At 37.1% G+C, this 17,871-nt stretch overlaps 1 protein-coding gene across 1 annotated transcript; it reads left to right on the top strand.

The window, feature by feature from the left end:
* Positions 1-5,144: 5,144 nt before the first annotated feature.
* Positions 5,145-9,946, top strand: LOC136225877 (leucine--tRNA ligase, cytoplasmic-like). Its single transcript, XM_066014016.1, has 3 exons — positions 5,145-5,389; positions 6,249-9,524; positions 9,633-9,946. The coding sequence occupies exons 2-3, from the start codon at positions 6,268-6,270 to the stop codon at positions 9,634-9,636; spliced, it is 3,261 nt and encodes a 1,086-aa protein (XP_065870088.1). The 5' UTR covers positions 5,145-5,389; positions 6,249-6,267; the 3' UTR covers positions 9,637-9,946.
* The last annotated feature ends 7,925 nt before the right edge of the window (positions 9,947-17,871 follow it).

The following is a 17,871-nucleotide window of genomic DNA, read 5'->3' as shown; positions in this document are numbered from 1 at the left end:
ATTGGTGTAAATGATACAGTAATTGTGCTGATTTCGAAGAGTGAAGTACCAAAAGTTATGGCTGATTATCGACCTATATCCCTATGCAATGTGATATATAAGGTAATATCTAAAGTGCTATCGAATCATCTAAAATGTGTCCTTCCAAAGGTTATTAGTGCTTTTGTCCCTGGAAGGTCAATTATTGATAGTGCAGATAGCATTTGAATCCTTACATTATATGAAAAGAAAGAATATAGAGGGTTGTGGGTAATATAGCCCTTAAAATTGACATAAGTAAGGCATATGATAAGGTGGATTGGAATTTCCTTAAGGCATTGTTAAGGAGATTAGGGTTCGAAGACAAATGGATAAGATGAGTGTTACTATGTATGACAACAATTACATATTCAGTTTCACTTAACAAGGAATTGGTAGCGCCAATCGGTCCGGAAAGGGGCATAAGACAAAGGGATCCGCTATTACCATATTTGTTCATACTGTGTGCGGAAGTGCTTTCTTAGTTGATTTATCAAGAGGAATGGTCTGGCCTTATTTGAGGGAGCCAAGTGTGTAAAGGTGCACCTATGATCTCTCATCTGTTCTTTGCCGATGACAGTTTTCTGTTTTTTGGAGCAACTGAAGAGGAAACATTGGTAGTATTGGAGATTCTGAATACATACGAACAGGCACCGGGTCAAGACGTAAACATGAACAAATCAGGTATTTTCTTTAGCTCTAATGTTGATCAAAATATCAGAGATGGGGTGTGTGGTTTGCTTGGAGTATGGGCTCCTTTGAATACAAGTAGATACCTTGGTCTACTGTCATTAATTGGCAGATCCAAAAGAAGTACCTTTACTTTCCTTTTAGATAGATTGCGTAGGAAGTTTGGTTGTTGGGGGTTTAAATTTTTGTCAAATGTGGGAAAAGATATATTGCTTAAAACGGTAGACCAAGCATTGCCAACTTTTTGTATGAGTACGTTCTTGTTACCAAATTCTATCTGTGAGGAATTGCAAAGAATGATGAGTTCTTTTTTGTGGGGAAAAAAGAAGGATGGTAGATAGAATATTCACTGGTTTGGGTGGAAAAAGTTGTGCAACACAAAAAATAGGGTGGGTTAGGTTATATGGACCTAGAGATGTTTAATCTATCCTTATTAGGTAAGTAGGGTTGGAAATTGTTATCGTATCCATATTCATTAATGAGTCGAATGTTCAAGGCTAAATATTTTCCTAATGAGTCTTTCTTGTCTTCAAAATTGGGCAATAATCCTAGCTTTATTTGGAGAGGGGTGTGGAAGTCAATTGAAGTGGTGAGGAAGGGTGCTAGGTGGAAAGTGGGTAACGAGGAGAGGATTAGAGTATGGAGGGATGTCTGGGTAGAAGGTCTGAACAAGAGGTTAAGGGAGCCTAAGGATTCACAGGACATTGCAGGGATGAGAGTAAATGAACTGTTTAGGGATGATTCTAGGGTATGGGATAGATGTAAATTGGAGACACTATTCTCGGGTCAGGAGGTAGAGGAGATTTGCAAAATTATAGTTCCGTATCGTAATATACCTGATAGATTGATATGGAAATTCACTAGAAATGGTTTATACTCAGCAAAATCGGGTTATAGAGTGCTAGAGGAACAATGTTGGGGAAACATTCTGATAGTGTCTTGGAGTAGAATGTGGGAATTATAGATTCCACCTCAGGTTAAACTATTTATATGGAAATTATGCTCTAGATGTTTACCACTGAGATCACTATTACGATCATGACACATTAACTTACCCAATAATTGTATAGTGTGTCAAATTGATGTGGAGTATAACTGGCATTTGTTTTGTGCTTGTCCGTTTGCAAGTAAGTGTGTGAAGAGAGGCGGGGATGAGGGAGACAGTTGGGGAGTATGATGATGTGGTTGAATGGATTGAGGCAGTGTGCATGACAGTGGATAATGAGTCATTGATTAATATTATTGGTATTGTGTACACTATTTGGAAAAATCGCAATGCAGTTCTATGGCAAAATCACCTGCAAAGTGCAACAAAGAGTTACAAAGAAGTGCAAAAGTTTATTATGGAGTGGCAGCAGGCTAGGGAATCGAGATAGATAGGGACAGTAGATACAAACAGCGGGTCAGCTGGTGTTAGAAGTGGTAACGCTCCAACTGTTGGAGTTTAGTGTCCTAAATACAATTGTTTTAGGATATAAATATTAATGAATAAATTGTTTATTTAATCATTTGTTTAATCAGACATATAGCACTAAAATGTAACTATATATAACGTCACAAATCTTTCATTAAGAAAGTAATCCTAAGTTTATTTAAGTAGTTGTAAAGTGTTCATACAAGCATGAAGTGAGACTATACTTTGCAATAGACCAATAGACTTAAAACCAACCCAAGTCAAGTAATATGTTATAAGGGTTGGCATATTACTGTTGAGACTTGCATGTAACAGTGTTTTCTATCGAGACAGAAAGCGGATCTCACAAGCTTTAGATATTTAGATATCTAGACAGTTACATGGATCCGGTGAAGGAGTTCATTCGGATTGGGACCCGACTTGAGATAACAACATAGATTAATTTATCTAAAAGTGTCAAATGTTCATCTCATTTGTATTAGTAGGTATAACTAATCCTCAGACTCAAACATTCATTAATTAGTGATTCTGGATTATGGAGTCTGGTACTTTGATTCTGTGCGAGCACGATCCAACAGGTGAGAGCCTGGGGTGTGTGAGAGCAGGGTTGGGTATCACACAAAGTAATTGCAGAATAGTTAATGTCAGATTGAACATTCGTCACTCCTGATAAATGAGAGATATATCCATATGGCCGTTTGTGGTGAATTAACTGAAATCCTTACAAGGTGATAGAGTTAAGAGTAGAAATATAAATTTCACTTAACTTATCTTTCAGAGTTAATTCAACTTGTACAAGTAAAACAGACTCTTCGCTATATGTAACCTTGACACGTTCCATGGTTATAAGGAATTGACCAACAGGATATAGTTGATGAAGGATCGTATTATACTGCACCTAATGCTGAAAGGTTAACGTCAGTTATCAACCTGACTTCTTAATTGCTCTGGGGGAATATCATAGGTTCTGCTAGTAACAGCTCGCGACGGTATTCCGTTATATACATGTTGGGATTAATCAGGATGAATTAATTCCAAAGGATATACGACTAGTGGCAATGAGGAACCTAATGGGTCGCATATGAGACTTGGAACCAAAGGACGAAAATGTAATTAGTGAGACACTATATATGGGATTGAAACTCTAATTAATTATGTGATAATGTTAATTAGAAGTTTTTATGTGATTGAAACTCTAATTAATTATCCCTAACATTAATTAATTATTAATTTGATTAATAATAATTATCTAGATATAATTAGTTATTATTTAGATAATAGTAAAGTGTTTATTTAATTATCTAATTAAGAATCCTATTCCGAATAAGATTCCAATTATTTAATTACCTAACACAACTGGGATTAGAGTTTAGAGAAGTCTATAAATAGACTTCCTAACCCCAGGAATTTCGACCCACACAGATAAAAAGGAGGAGGAACCGTTCCGTTGTCGTGTCGGCTAATTCTCATTATTCTTACTCTCTCTTTGATCTCGTATCGATTTCCGTTAGAGACAATCATTGCGATTGCTATACTTTAAAGGTTGATTACTGATTAGTTTTGTTTTTCTGTATTGAACAAAACGTTCGTTGCTCACGAGTTGATAATAAGAAGTTGTGGGCACTTCGTTTGCAACCGTAGATAGTTTTTCACCAAAGGTATTACTTTCTATCCCTCTTTATATGAAATAACAATTAACAGATCTTGGAAAAGGAAAATAGATAAAATAGATAAAATTTTATTATTCCGCTACGCATAGGCTTGTCTATTTTCCTACACCAACTGAAACGGGACAGGTGAGAAGGTCTCGGGCGGGTGAGGCTGCGGGACAACAGATGGAGAGTGAGCTGGTATAGGGCGGTAGATGGTAGCCGCTAGTGGGGGACAAAATCGCCAGCAGGCGACGGATGGTGAGGGGCGGAACCGGGGTAGACCGAGAAGGCAGAAGGAAGGAGGGGCTGGCGGAGGGACTGGAGGGGCGGGTGATGTAATTGGTGAGGCTGGGGATGGGTATAGCGGGGCTGGCGGTGGTGTTGCTGTAATCCAGCAGCAGGTCCGAATCAGACATTGGCAGCATCCGGGCAACAGGCGATGGAAAATGAACGTGGGCAGAGCGGTTTTCCAGGCTGAGATGTGCAATGGATGGGGAGCAGTAGTTCGAAATGAAGAATGACTGTTTATGGCAGGAGTTATGGGAAAAATTGAAGGCGTGCACGAAGCAAGAATTGTGGAAGCATTTGCAATGAGGGAGAGTCTCAAATGGGCTCAAGAGGAAGACTTAAAGGCGGTTAGGTTTGAGACTGATGCGAAGGAGGTAGCAGGTAGAGCAACTCATTCTGTAGCTAGAAAAGCTATTTCCTATGCTAGTAATTTTACATTCTTTGATATCAGTTTGGTTATCCAATGTTATTCTTGAGGATATTAATGTCTCGTTAATATAAAGTACCAATTTGCATTAAAAAAATCTTATTTAATTTAATTTAAATTAAATTTAATAAAAATGTTCGTCTACTCTAACCAAAAACTCATAAACAATATCAATATAATTTGGCCTAATACACAAATAACCCCCTGAACTTGTTTAAATATTGCAACTGCCCCCTCTAACTTTCAATTGTAACAATTTACCCTTTAAACTTGTCCAATTGTAAAACATAACCCTAAATTGGAAATTTTTTTATCTCGTACTTGAAGCAACCGTAAAAACGTTTCTCCGGATTCGTATCACGCCAAAGATCTGATTATCACACTCGACGAGCGTTGCCGTTTTTGTATTTCACGTGTTTCTTCAATTGCAGTCCATGTCAGCAATTTGAGGTTATGTTTTACAATTGGACAAGTTTGAGGAGTTATGTTTTACAATTGAAAGTTCAGGGTGATAGTTGCAACATTTGAATAAGTTCAAGGGTTATTTGTGTATTAGGCCATATAATTTTAGATTTCATTAATTCCATTAACCTTTTCAAAACAGGAGTTAAAATTGACTATAATTTTAGGTTCCTCCATCTCCCTATTATGAAATATAAAATCAATCCTCTCTCACGTGGACTAATAAAGGAAAGCTTTGATAAACCCTATATTCATTTCTAGCTAGCATTCATTTTATAGTGGCTTCAACACTTGAACGCGTAGCACAGCTGCAAAAACTAGACTGTGGGCGTTGGACGAACAATTTCTCGCTTCTTGTTCACTGGCTCTTAATTTGCTCAAGCACAGGTTCAAAGTTTTCTCACCAGATGCTTTTGGTCCATCGCTCTTGAACCGAAGGTATTTGCTCTATCATCCTTCCTTTTTTGTTTAAATCTTGTTTACTTTGTCATTCTTTTGTTTTTAGCGTTATTGTTGTCTTGTGCAACTGTTTTCGTCGAAGTTGATTGTCTTGCTATTGAATTAAGGTTCTTTATGTTCTAATTTTGGTTGCTGTATCTTTATCCTTTACCAATTAATGTGTTTTGCACCATTGATTTGTTTGTTTCGAGCTGTTGATTGATTCCTAGCTGTTTTAATGGAAATTTTGTTAACTTGCTATTAGATGAAGTATCTGCATATTCTAATTTATTAGCTATTTTTCTGGCTTAATTTTTTTTTTCTTGAGTGAATTGTTTTCTAGAAGTTGTTAATCAATAAATTTGGAAGTAAACAACCCTGATTACTTAGGCAGATAACAATTTCATTTAGCACATGGAATATTTTACCTGGTTTAAGTATTTCGCTATGATTATTACTCCCTCGGTTCCCTTGTACAAGTCATTCTAGCAAATTAGTTTTTTCGGCAAATATAAGTCATTCTAGTATTCCAAGAATTTTTTAGTTTAGTTTTTCGGTCTTGGTCTATGTGTTTTTGAAGATTCCAAGGCTTATTCTCTAACCATAACATGAGAGACAATTTTTTTTTAGTTAACCAATGTAAAATCATTAATTGACTCTATATTAATTGTATTTCTTAATTTGTGTGAAATACCATGGAATGACTTATATAAGGGAATGGAGGGAGTATTTTTTTGTAGCCTTCATACTTGTTTGATTGAAGGAGGACTTGCCATTGTTACTGCAACACTTCTTTTATCATAAGCTAACATGCTACATTTAAGGTTGGGAGTTGGCTGACAGCATTTTTGCATTGCAGTGCACATCAGTTTTGTGAGATGGCAACAGATGGTGCTAAAAGTTTTGCAAGGAGGGATAGCCTCTTGGAGATCCAACAGAAGGTTCAAGGCTGGTGGGATAATGGAGATGTTTTCAGGGCTGAACCTGGCGAAAAGCCTCCCAAACCGGATGAGAAGTTCTTTGGCAACTTTCCATTCCCTTATATGAATGGGTTTTTGCATCTTGGACATGCATTTTCACTCTCCAAGCTTGAATTTGCTGCTGCATATCATAGACTAAGAGGTGCTAATGTGCTCTTACCCTTTGCTTTCCACTGCACTGGTATGCCTATTAAGGCCTCTGCTGATAAACTTCGTCGAGAGATTCAACAGTTCGGTAATCCTCCTGTATTTCCCAAGGAGGAGGAGGAGCACGTAGAACAAGAAAAAGAGCCTGACAGTGCACAAGATAGTTTGCCCTCAGGTAAGTTCAAGAGTAAAAAATCTAAAGCTGCATCAAAATCAGGGGGACAGATGTACCAGTGGGAAATTATGCGGAGTTTTGGGCTCTCTGATAGTGAGATCTCAGAGTTTCAGGACCCATATAAATGGTTAAAGTTTTTTCCTCCATTGGCCATGGAAGACCTCAAGGCTTTTGGCCTGGGTTGTGACTGGAGACGCTCTTTTGTAACTACAGATATAAACCCATACTTTGATGCATTTGTACAGTGGCAAATGAGGAAATTGAAGTCTATGGGGAAGATTGTAAAAGATGTGCGCTACACAATTTACTCACCTTTAGATGGCCAGCCATGTGCTGATCATGACAGGGCAAGTGGTGAAGGAGTGCAACCCCAAGAATATACTATTATTAAGATGGAAGTGTTGACACCTTTTCCTTCTAAATTGGGGCCATTAGAGGGGAAAAAAGTGTTTCTAGCTGCTGCTACTTTGAGACCTGAGACAATGTATGGGCAAACAAATGCATGGGTATTGCCAGATGGTAAATATGGAGCTTTTGAAATTAATGAAACAGATGTCTTCATCGTTACAGAGAGAGCAGCTCTCAACCTTGCCTATCAGAACTTCTCCAGGTTTTCCCAGAAACCCAGTTGCTTGTTAGAATTAACTGGTTATGATCTGATTGGTCTTCAGTTGAAGTCTCCACTATCTTTCAATGAGGTTATATATGCTCTTCCGATGCTGACCATTCTGACAGACAAAGGAACTGGGATAGTGACCAGTGTACCCAGCGACGCCCCTGATGACTATATGGCATTGCATGATCTGAAAGCAAAACCAGCCCTGAGGGCAAAGTATGGTGTAAAGGATGAATGGGTTGTCCCCTTTGAGATCGTTCCAATCATCAATATTCCAGAATTTGGAGATAAGGCTGCTGAAAAAGTTTGTTTGGATCTGAAAATTAAGAGCCAAAATGAGAAAGACAAACTTGCTGAAGCAAAGAGGTTGACCTACTTGAAAGGATTCACGGAAGGAACAATGCTTGTTGGAGACTTTGCTGGAAGAAAAGTCCAGGAAGTAAAGCCGTTGATTAAGACTAAACTCATTGAGTCAGGTGAGGCAATTATGTATAGTGAGCCTGAAAAGCGGGTTGTATCAAGGTCTGGTGATGACTGTGTTGTGGCTCTAACTGATCAATGGTATATTACGTATGGAGAAGAAGAATGGAAGAAACTTTCTGTGGAATGCTTATCAAACATGAATCTCTATTCTGACGAGACACGCCATGGCTTTGAGCACACTTTAGGCTGGCTAAACCAGTGGGCTTGTTCACGGTCTTTTGGGCTTGGTACTCGCATTCCCTGGGATAAAGATTTCCTTGTTGAATCCTTGTCTGATTCAACTATTTACATGGCTTATTACACTGTAGCCCACCTCCTTCATAATAAAGATATGTATGGCACAAACAAACCTCATCCCATTGAGGCAAAGCAAATGACTGATGATGTGTGGGATTTTATCATCTGCGGTGGTCCATATCCCAAATCATCAAATATTCCATCATCTAAACTAGATGAGATGAAGAAGGAGTTTGAATACTGGTATCCATTTGATCTGCGAGTCTCTGGTAAGGACCTCATCCAGAATCATTTGACATTCTGCATTTACAACCATACAGCAATCATGTCCAAGGATCACTGGCCTCGTGGATTCAGATGTAATGGGCACATTATGCTTAATTCTGAAAAGATGAGCAAGTCTACTGGAAATTTCAAGACACTGAACCAAGCTATCGAGGAATTCTCTGCAGATGCGACACGGTTCTCTCTAGCTGATGCTGGGGATGGCGTTGATGATGCAAACTTTGTGTTTGAAACTGCCAATGCTGCTATTCTCCGTCTCACTAAAGAGATTGCATGGATGAGGGAAGTTCGGGAATCTGAATCTTCTTTGAGAACGGGTCCTCCGTCCACTTATGCGGATAGAGTGTTTGCAAATGAGATAAATATTGCTGTCAAAATGACTGAGCAAAATTACCGAGACTACATGTTTAGAGAAGCTCTGAAATCAGGGTTTTACGATTTGCAGGCTGCCAGGGATGAGTATAGGTTCTCATGTGGCAGTGGGGGCATGAACCGTTTATTGGTACAGCGTTTTATGGAGGTGCAGACTCTTCTTATCACCCCAATCTGTCCACACTATGCTGAATTCGTTTGGAGGGATATTTTGCAAAAGCCTGGATTTGTGATAAAAGCAGGTTGGCCTGCAGCTGATTCTCCTGATCTAACTTTGAAAGCTGCTAACAAGTACTTGCAGGATTCAATTGTTCTGATGAGGAAGCTGCTTCAAAAACAAATGGTGGGTTCAAAGAAAGGCAATAAGAAGGGAGCTCCTGTTGCAACAACAACTGAAGAGAAACTAAGCGGTTTAATATATGTGAATGAGCAATTTGATGGATGGAAGGCAGAATGTTTGAAAATACTTCAAAGCAAATTTAACCATGTCAACCGTTCGTTTGCTTCTGATGGGGAAATAATGGAAGCACTGAAGAACAGTTCTGTTGGACAAGCCACAAACTTTAAACAAACACAAAAGCTCTGCATGCCTTTCTTGAGATTCAAGAAGGACGAGGCGATTTCAATTGGGGCTCAGGCCTTGGATTTGAAGCTGTCTTTCGGAGAGATTGAAGTCTTTACGGAGAACTTGGACCTGATTAAGAGGCAAATTGGTCTTGAAGAGGTAGAAGTATTGTCTATGAGTGACCCTGAAGCCCTGGCTAAAGCTGGTCCTCTTGTGTCACTGCTGAACCAGAATCCTCCATCTCCTGGTAACCCAACTGCTATCTTCTTGACCAGGTGAGCAAACTCATTCTTTCATTAAATATGAAACCCTATGTTCATAGACCTGAGCATGTTTCTTGTTTTGCTGTTCTGAATATTTGGCATGTCCCATACATTAAATAGGTAGCAGACAACACATTAATATGGAAGAGTTCTTGACTTGATAAAAGGGTCGGCCGGAGACTGTTATATGCACTGTTTGCAAAATGTAGCAATGAGAGCACACAATGCTAGAAAAGAACTTCTATTGACTTGAGCTTGTGCTGAATTGATAAGATCTTGAATTTTCAATCTTATTATTTATTTTGTTTGCTGAACGAGAGCAAGCTCCATTCAAGGGCAAACGTATTTTGTACTTGCTTTGTTTTTTCCCTTCTCTTTTCTGTTGACTTTTCTTGTGGGGTTTAATTAAGTTATAAAATAGATTCTTTTATTGACTGCTTTCTGTTATTATCAGCAGATTAATGCAATTGCCTATGGATTCTAATAAAATTGTTATGATTCAATTTGTTGATCTATACCTCTAACTAGTAGATACTGTTGCTTCATTTCCGAAAATAACTTTTTCATAAACATGTAATGTGTTTTCTATATAATTACACAGTTTTTTTTTTTTTTTTTAAATAAAGAAAAACTAATAGATTGAAGGGAAAATTCTACCGGACGGCAATTAGACCAGTATTGTTATATGGTACGGAGTGTTGGGCAGTGAAACACTGCCACATCCATAAGATGTCGGTGGCGGAGATGCGTATGTTGAGATGGATGTGTGGTCACACGAGAAAGGACCGGGTGCGTAATGAAATAATTAGGACAAAAGTAGGGGTCACATCTATTGAGAATAAAATGAGAGAAAACCGACTAAGGCGGTTTGGCCATGTGAGACGTAGAGCGCTTGATGCGCCGGTTAGGAGAACCGAAGAGTGGCAAAGGGATGTAGTGGTGAGGGGTAGGGGAAGACCTAAGCAAACTTGGAGGAGGGTGATCGAGAGTGATATGAGTTTATTGGGAATTGAGGAAAATATGGTAGTGGATAGGACGGAGTGGAGGGAGCGAATCTGTGTCGCTGACACGACTTGATTTTCACGGTTTTATATGATGGTTCATGTTAGCCGACCCCGAATCATTTCGGGACTAAGGCTTTGTTGTTGTTGTTGTAAAGAAAAACTCTTATTAATTCAAATCAGAATGGAGAACATCAAGAAGAAAAGCAGGTAGATTATCCCACTCGCCAAGTAGAGACATAGAACTGACTGTCTTAGCTAACGCATGAGCAGCCTGGTTCACTGAACCTTTAACAAAAGAAATAGCTATAAAATCTAAATCTTGCATGATTAAAAGACAATCTTTGATATAATATCAGACAGATAGGAGAATAAAAAAGACAGTTAATAATAAGCTTAATGCTTCTCCAGCCTCCTTAACTTGTCCAAATTGGTCATTTTACCCTTCCAACTCATCGAATGTCTTATTTACCCCATTAACTCCATAAAATTGGTATTTCTCACCCTCTTAACTTTTCCAAATTTATCATTTTATCCCTTCTTAACTCATCGAATATCCTATTTACCTCATTAACTCCATAAAAGTGGTATTTCTCACCACTTATGATTCTATTTACCCTCTTAACTCCATAAAAATGGTATTTCTTATCCCTTTATAGTAGTCAAAAAAGTTGAAAAGGGAAAGAACGAATAAAAAATACAAATAACAAGAACATTAATATAAACAAGTTAAATACATTATATGTAGGGATAATGTACCAAAATAAGCCTATGATTTTTGGAGAAGTATCAATTTAGGTTCCACTTACAAAATATCATAAATATAGGTTTAACGTTTAAAAAAACTATCAATTTAGGCTTTGATAACGGATTAGAAGGGGTGAAAAATACCACTTTTATGGAGTTAAGGGGGGTAAATAGAACATTCTATGAGTTGGAGGGATAAATGGACAAGTTGAGGGGGTGAGAAATACCACTTTTATGGAGTTAATGGGGTAAATAGGACATTCGATGAGTTGAGGGGGTAAAATGACCAATTTGGACAAATTAAGGGGGCTCGGGAAGCATTAGGCCTTAATAATATATTCATAATTGTGTAATATTTCATAAATCATAAAGTAATACAGTTAAACCTCGATAAATGAATGTTCGATAAAGTAATAACCTCGTTTATATAATAAATTCTTTCGGTCCCGACTTGGGCCAATGGACTAAAGTAATAAACTCGCTAAATGCATTAAGTAATAAAAATATTTAAATCCTTAAGGGCCCAATGAAAATATAAATAAATAATTATTGAATTACATACGATATATATATATATATATATATATATATAGACCAAAAACCTTTCAATCAATCAACTAGAAGTCATTTTTTCTGAAAAAATGCATCTATAGTTGATTGTTTTTTCTTTCCACCTAAACCAATATTAACACAATCCTTAACTTTTTGTAGTGCAAACACAACTTCTGGTATATTTTGCTCATGTTGTAGCAAGTAGTTGTTTAAGGTGATCATTGTTTGAAAGACCTCTTTTGACGATACATTTGTGACCATGCAACTATCATCTGGCTCTGTATCATTTTCATCGTCATTTTCATTATTGACTGGATAATTTCTTACCACATACAATGTATGCATTTTACAATGAAAAATTATCTATAAAATAATAAATATCGATTTATCGATAAATGAATAATTTATTCATTTATCGATAAATAAATAATCTCGCTTAATGAATATTTTTTTCCGGTCCCAAAGATATGCATTTATCGAGGTTTTACTGTAGATTGTTCTAAAACTAGTGGGTTAATACACATATTTGCCCTCGTGTTTTCTCGGAAAAACACATATGCCCCTGTGTCAAATAAACCCACTAAAATCTCCTTGTACTTGTCACAACCCTACAGATATACCCCACACTAACGGAATGATGATTTGGCACAAACACCGTTCCACGTGGAACGCCACGTCATGCCACGCCAACTGCCAACAAATTAAAATGAATCCTACGTGGCAAAGTAAAAAGGGTTAATACACATATTTGCCCTCGTGTTTTCTCGGAAAAACACATATGCCCCTGTATCAAATAAACCCACTAAAATCTCCTTGTACTTGTTAATAAGTTATCAGCATTTGAAATGTAGATGTCGCTTTGGAAATGGTAAAAAAGCTGAAAATTGGTGGTGCTGCTGCTGAAGAATTGGAAGAGGAAGCAGTGCAAAAATTTGCCGTAAAGCCTCTAAATCGTCCTGGATTTATAAGCATAATATTTCATCCATGTTAGTTCTCAATTCTCTATTTGCTTATAACAACTTTTTCAAATGTAGCAACTGCTGTAATATTTTCATAAATCCAAGGAGAAGAAGATAGGGTTTTACACTCGTTTTTCATAAATCCACTGTTCACTCCACTGCAGAGTAACTATTCACTCTCCGTTGCGTCGAATAAACCAGAAGAAGATAGGGTTTCGCACTCGTTTTTTTGTCAATCCATGAGAAGAAGAAGCGCTGCGATAGAGAGAGAGAGGAGTCAAAGGGTTCTTTTAGTTCTCCTAGGAAGTCGAAAGAACGAGAGAGAGTCGAAAGAAAGAGAGAGAGAGAGTCATTCTAATTTCTGCTACTTATATAAACTGCCATGTAGACATATTTTTAATTATTTAAAATGTTTAAAAAGGGACGTGGCATGATAACTTATTAACAAGTACAAGGAGATTTTAGTGGATTTATTTGATATAGGGGCATATGTGTTTTTCCGAGAAAACACGAGGGCAAATACGTGTAGGGATAAAGAAAGAGAAAGCAGCATGCTTTTTGCCTCGTTCAAAGAAAGTTTAGATTGTAAGGCTAGAAGGAAGGTGCTAGAGATTTTCTCTTTTCAAAGTTTAAGCCCCTGCAACTTATTGAATGGGGGATAGGTAAGTTTCTATTAAACTAATTCCCTCATGCTAGGACCCTCTAAAAGAGCGCTGTATGAGAACTGGTAAAACCCTTTTTACTTTGCCACGTATGATTCATTTTAATTTGTTGGCAGTTGACGTGGCATGACGTGGCGTTCCACGTGGAACGGCGTTTGTGCCAAATCATCATTCCGTTAGTGTGGGGTATATCTGTAGGGTTGTGACAAGTACAAGGAGATTTTAGTGGGTTTATTTGACACAGGGGCATATGTGTTTTTCCGAGAAAACACGAGGGCAAATATGTGTATTAACCCAAAACTAGTAATAATCAGTTAAAAATTTGAAATTGTTCAAGCTCCTCAAAAAGCCTACCGTAATAAATGACATGGAAAAAAAAATAGACTATTTTTTAAAGGGTTAATACACATATTTGCCCTCGTGTTTTCTCGAAAAAACACATATGCCCCTGTGTCAAATAAACCCACTAAAATCTCCTTGTACTTGTCACAACCCTACAGATATACCCCACACTAACGGAATGATGATTTGGCACAAACGCCGTTCCACGTGGAACGCCACGTCATGCCACGTCAACTGCCAACAAATTAAAATGAATCCTACGTGGCAAAGTAAAAAGGGTTAATACACATATTTGCCCTCGTGTTTTCTCGGAAAAACACATATTTGCCCTCGTGTTTTCTCGGAAATACATCTCCTCTCTCTCTCTATCGCATCGCTTCTTCTTCTCATGGATTGACAAAAAAACGAGTGCGAAACCCTATCTTCTTCTGGTTTATTCGACGCAACGGAGAGTGAATAGTTACTCTGCAGTGGAGTGAACAGTGGATTTATGAAAAACGAGTGCGAAACCCTATCTTCTTCTCCTTGGATTTATGAAAATATTACAGCAGGTGCTACATTTGAAAAAGTTGTTATAAGCAAATAGAGAATTGAGAACTAACATGGATGAAATATTATGCTTATAAATCCAGGACGATTTAGAGGCTTTACGGTAAATTTTTGCACTGCTTCCTCTTCCAATTCTTCAGCAGCAGCACCACCAATTTTCAGCTTTTTTACCATTTCCAAAGCGACATCTACATTTCAAATGCTGATAACTTATTAACAAGTACAAGGAGATTTTAGTGGGTTTATTTGATACAGGGGCATATGTGTTTTTCCGAGAAAACACGAGGGCAAATATGTGTATTAACCCTTTTTACTTTGCCACATAGGATTCATTTTAATTTGTTGGCAGTTGACGTGGCATGACGTGGCGTTCCACGTGGAACGACGTTTGTGCCAAATCATCATTCCGTTAGTGTGGGGTATATCTGTAGGGTTGTGACAAGTACAAGGAGATTTTAGTGGGTTTATTTGACACAGGGGCATATGTGTTTTTCCGAGAAAACACGAGGGCAAATATGTGTATTAATCCATTTTTTAAATAATAACCACATTCTTTTAGGATCAATTTTTTTTACAGGTAAGAAATGGGTAAATTACATACGTGGTGTACAACCTTTACCCGTAATCACACTTTGGTGTACAACCAAAATTTTGTCACACTAAACTGTACAACCTTTTAGTGACCTCCCACTAAAGTGTACAACAGGTAAAAATGACCGGTCAATGCTCAGTCAACGCACCACCTCAGCTTTGACCGGTCAAAAAGTCAAAAAAATTCAACCACTTAATATAAAATTACTTCTATACCCCTATCTCTCCATATCTTCATCTTCTTCCCTCTATTTCTTTCTCTCTCTTCAAATTTCTTTCTCTCTCTAACCTCTCTCTTTGAATTTCTTTATCTCTCTAACCTCTCTCTATAAAATCAATACCATTAAATCTTTGGATTCATACACAATAGATCATAGATGCATACATTTATATCATGTTATAATCCAATAATAACATAAGTTATAAAACTCCTCTGATTTAGAGAAAAATGTCTACTTTTTCTCGCACATTTTGACATTTGTTAGGAGTCTACTTCTGGTATCAATTTCATACAACTTTCATCTTCCATTAAAGCCCACAAGCTGCTCTTTTTCCCCCTTTCTTTTTATCCCCTTCTTTTGATGTATAAAAGTCTCACCATTGCAAAAGCTTAGAGCTTTAACTTAATTAATCCCTTCAAAGTGAAGCTTCACTAGTCAAAAGCCCTCAACGGTGTCGTCTTTAAAAAACCGTTTTAGTCTCTGCTCTGTTCAGACTTTTTTAGCTCAGGTGCAAATGATGACGTTTGTGGGTTTTTCCTGCAAGTGACAAGTGAAGTTTTTGGAGTCTAATTGGTGCTTCCTGTGAACCCATTTAATGGTAGTTGTTTTTAGCTCTGTTTTTCTGGGAAATTAAATGTTGTTCTGATTTCCTCACATTTTGCTTTTCTTAAGATGTGTAATATAAAAATGTGTTTACAGAGATGTGGTTTGGAGGGGGTGGTGGTGGTGCAGATAGTAAAATTCATGTCTTTGAACTTAAATTCTCTTTGTTTTGTATTTAATATTTATTCTCCTGGTTTAGTTGGTCACTATTTTCCAACTAGAAAGAAACATGAAAAGATCTGTGGTCCAGATAAAAATTGAGAGCTTGTTGTTGCTTTAAATGTCAAAAGTTTCTTCAAAATGGCTATCTATCTACCTCTTCTTATAATTTGGAGAGATAAAGAAATTCAAAGAGAGAGGTTAGAAAGAGAAAGAAATTTGAAAAAAAAGAAAAAAATAGAGAGAAGAAGATGAAGATATGGAGAGATATGGGTATAGAAGTAATTTTATATTAAGTGGTTGAATTTTTTTTTGACTTTTTGACCGGTTAATGCTGAGGTGGCGCGTTGACTGAGCATTGACCGGTCATTTTTATCTGCTGTACACTTTAGTGGGAGGTCACTAAAAGGTTGTACAGTTTAGTGTGACAAAATTTTGATTGTACACCAAAGTGTGATTACGGATAAAGGTTGTACACCACGTATGTAATTTATCCGGTAAGAAATACAAAAGGTAATATATATATATATATATATATATATATACACACACGTATTGCGTCTCCTCTTTGATGGTGTTTCTATACTGGACTTCTCCAGTGACGATTGTTGGCCCTTAAATTATAACATTTTTAGGCATTAAGAGTATTGAGAGATGAGAGATTTGTTGGTCTCTAAATTATAACATTTTTGGGCGTCAAGAGTATTGAGAGAGAAGAGATTTTAGGTGGGTTAATGGTGCTAAGATAGTGGTTGGTAGTTCTTTTTTTGGTGTTAGCTAAGTGTCTCAGAAGGCGAACACACCTTTGAATGCTCTGTTAGATGAAGCTTCAATCAAATTGTCAACCAAAAATCTCGAAAACATGACTATCCTCGATAATTTCGGCTATAACAGGAGTTATATTAGTTCTATCTTTAAACCACTTCATGGATTACTTCACGAATGCCAATCAATTCAACAAGCAAGTTTTGTGCCATTTTCAACCATTAATTTGAGCCTAGATTTCAATAAGAATGAAAAGGAATAGTATTTAAGATAATAATAGACATCAAAATGTAAATAAAATAACTAATTTGATTATATCATATCACAGACAACTCATCAATAAATTTGAAATTATGAAATTCTTGCACCATAATTTATGGTGTCATCAGCACCATGCTTATTCGATACGCAATAAATAAAAAAAATTATATAGGGTACCATAGAAATATTTAGGTTTCATCGAAACAAAAGCAATCACAACCGGCTTGTTTTTGGAAATTGAAAAAACAATCTACTCCTATAAAGTAAGTTCACCCAGAATTTGGGTTTGGGCTCTTCCTTTTCAGCAGAGCTTTGGGGTATTCTCTCTGGTATTAAACTTGCCAAGAGTCTGGGTTTAAAGTTGCTTTCTGTCGAGTCTGATAACATGGAGGCCATTAAAATGATTTCGGATAATCATGCCATTTGTCTTAATAGCAGTAACCTTATCCAAGCTATTAAAAGACTCTGCTCTTCCTTTGAGTTCATAAAGTTCAGCCACATTTTCAGAGAGCAGAACCGAGTTGCTGATCGCTTGGCGGCGGCTGGTCATGAGGGGTTGTTGGGTGTCACTACCCTTTCTGATCCTCCTATTTTTCTCTCTTCTCTTCTTTTAGAAGATAGGATTGGGGTTAGCTTCTATAGGCTGATCCCAGGTTAGGTTTTCCTTTGTTTGTTTGTTTTTTCCTTTTATGTTTCTACCAAAAAAAAAAACTCACATTTTCCCCCACTAAAAAAGAAAACAAATAATTTTATAACCTTACATGCATTTTGGTTTTTATAATAAAGTCCACCGGTCAGCACTACATAAACATTACTTTGAATTTTGAAGATTGATGTCACATTTTATTTTTATGTGGTCCAAAATTCGCACACAGAATAAATCTTCCATATGAAAACAAAATCGGCGTGCACACCATAAAATAAAATGTAGTGAATTGGTCATGTTA

Source organism: Euphorbia lathyris, chromosome 4, assembly GCF_963576675.1.
Source record: "Euphorbia lathyris chromosome 4, ddEupLath1.1, whole genome shotgun sequence".
Taxonomy (NCBI): domain Eukaryota; kingdom Viridiplantae; phylum Streptophyta; class Magnoliopsida; order Malpighiales; family Euphorbiaceae; genus Euphorbia; species Euphorbia lathyris.
Note: the sequence above shows the minus strand (reverse complement) of the source record. Positions and strands in the feature narration are given on the sequence as shown.

Bases quoted from the DNA above. Each gene is read 5' to 3' on its own strand.
- LOC136225877 (XM_066014016.1), top strand. From the start codon at position 6,268: ATGGCAACAGATGGTGCTAAAAGTTTTGCAAGGAGGGATAGCCTCTTG.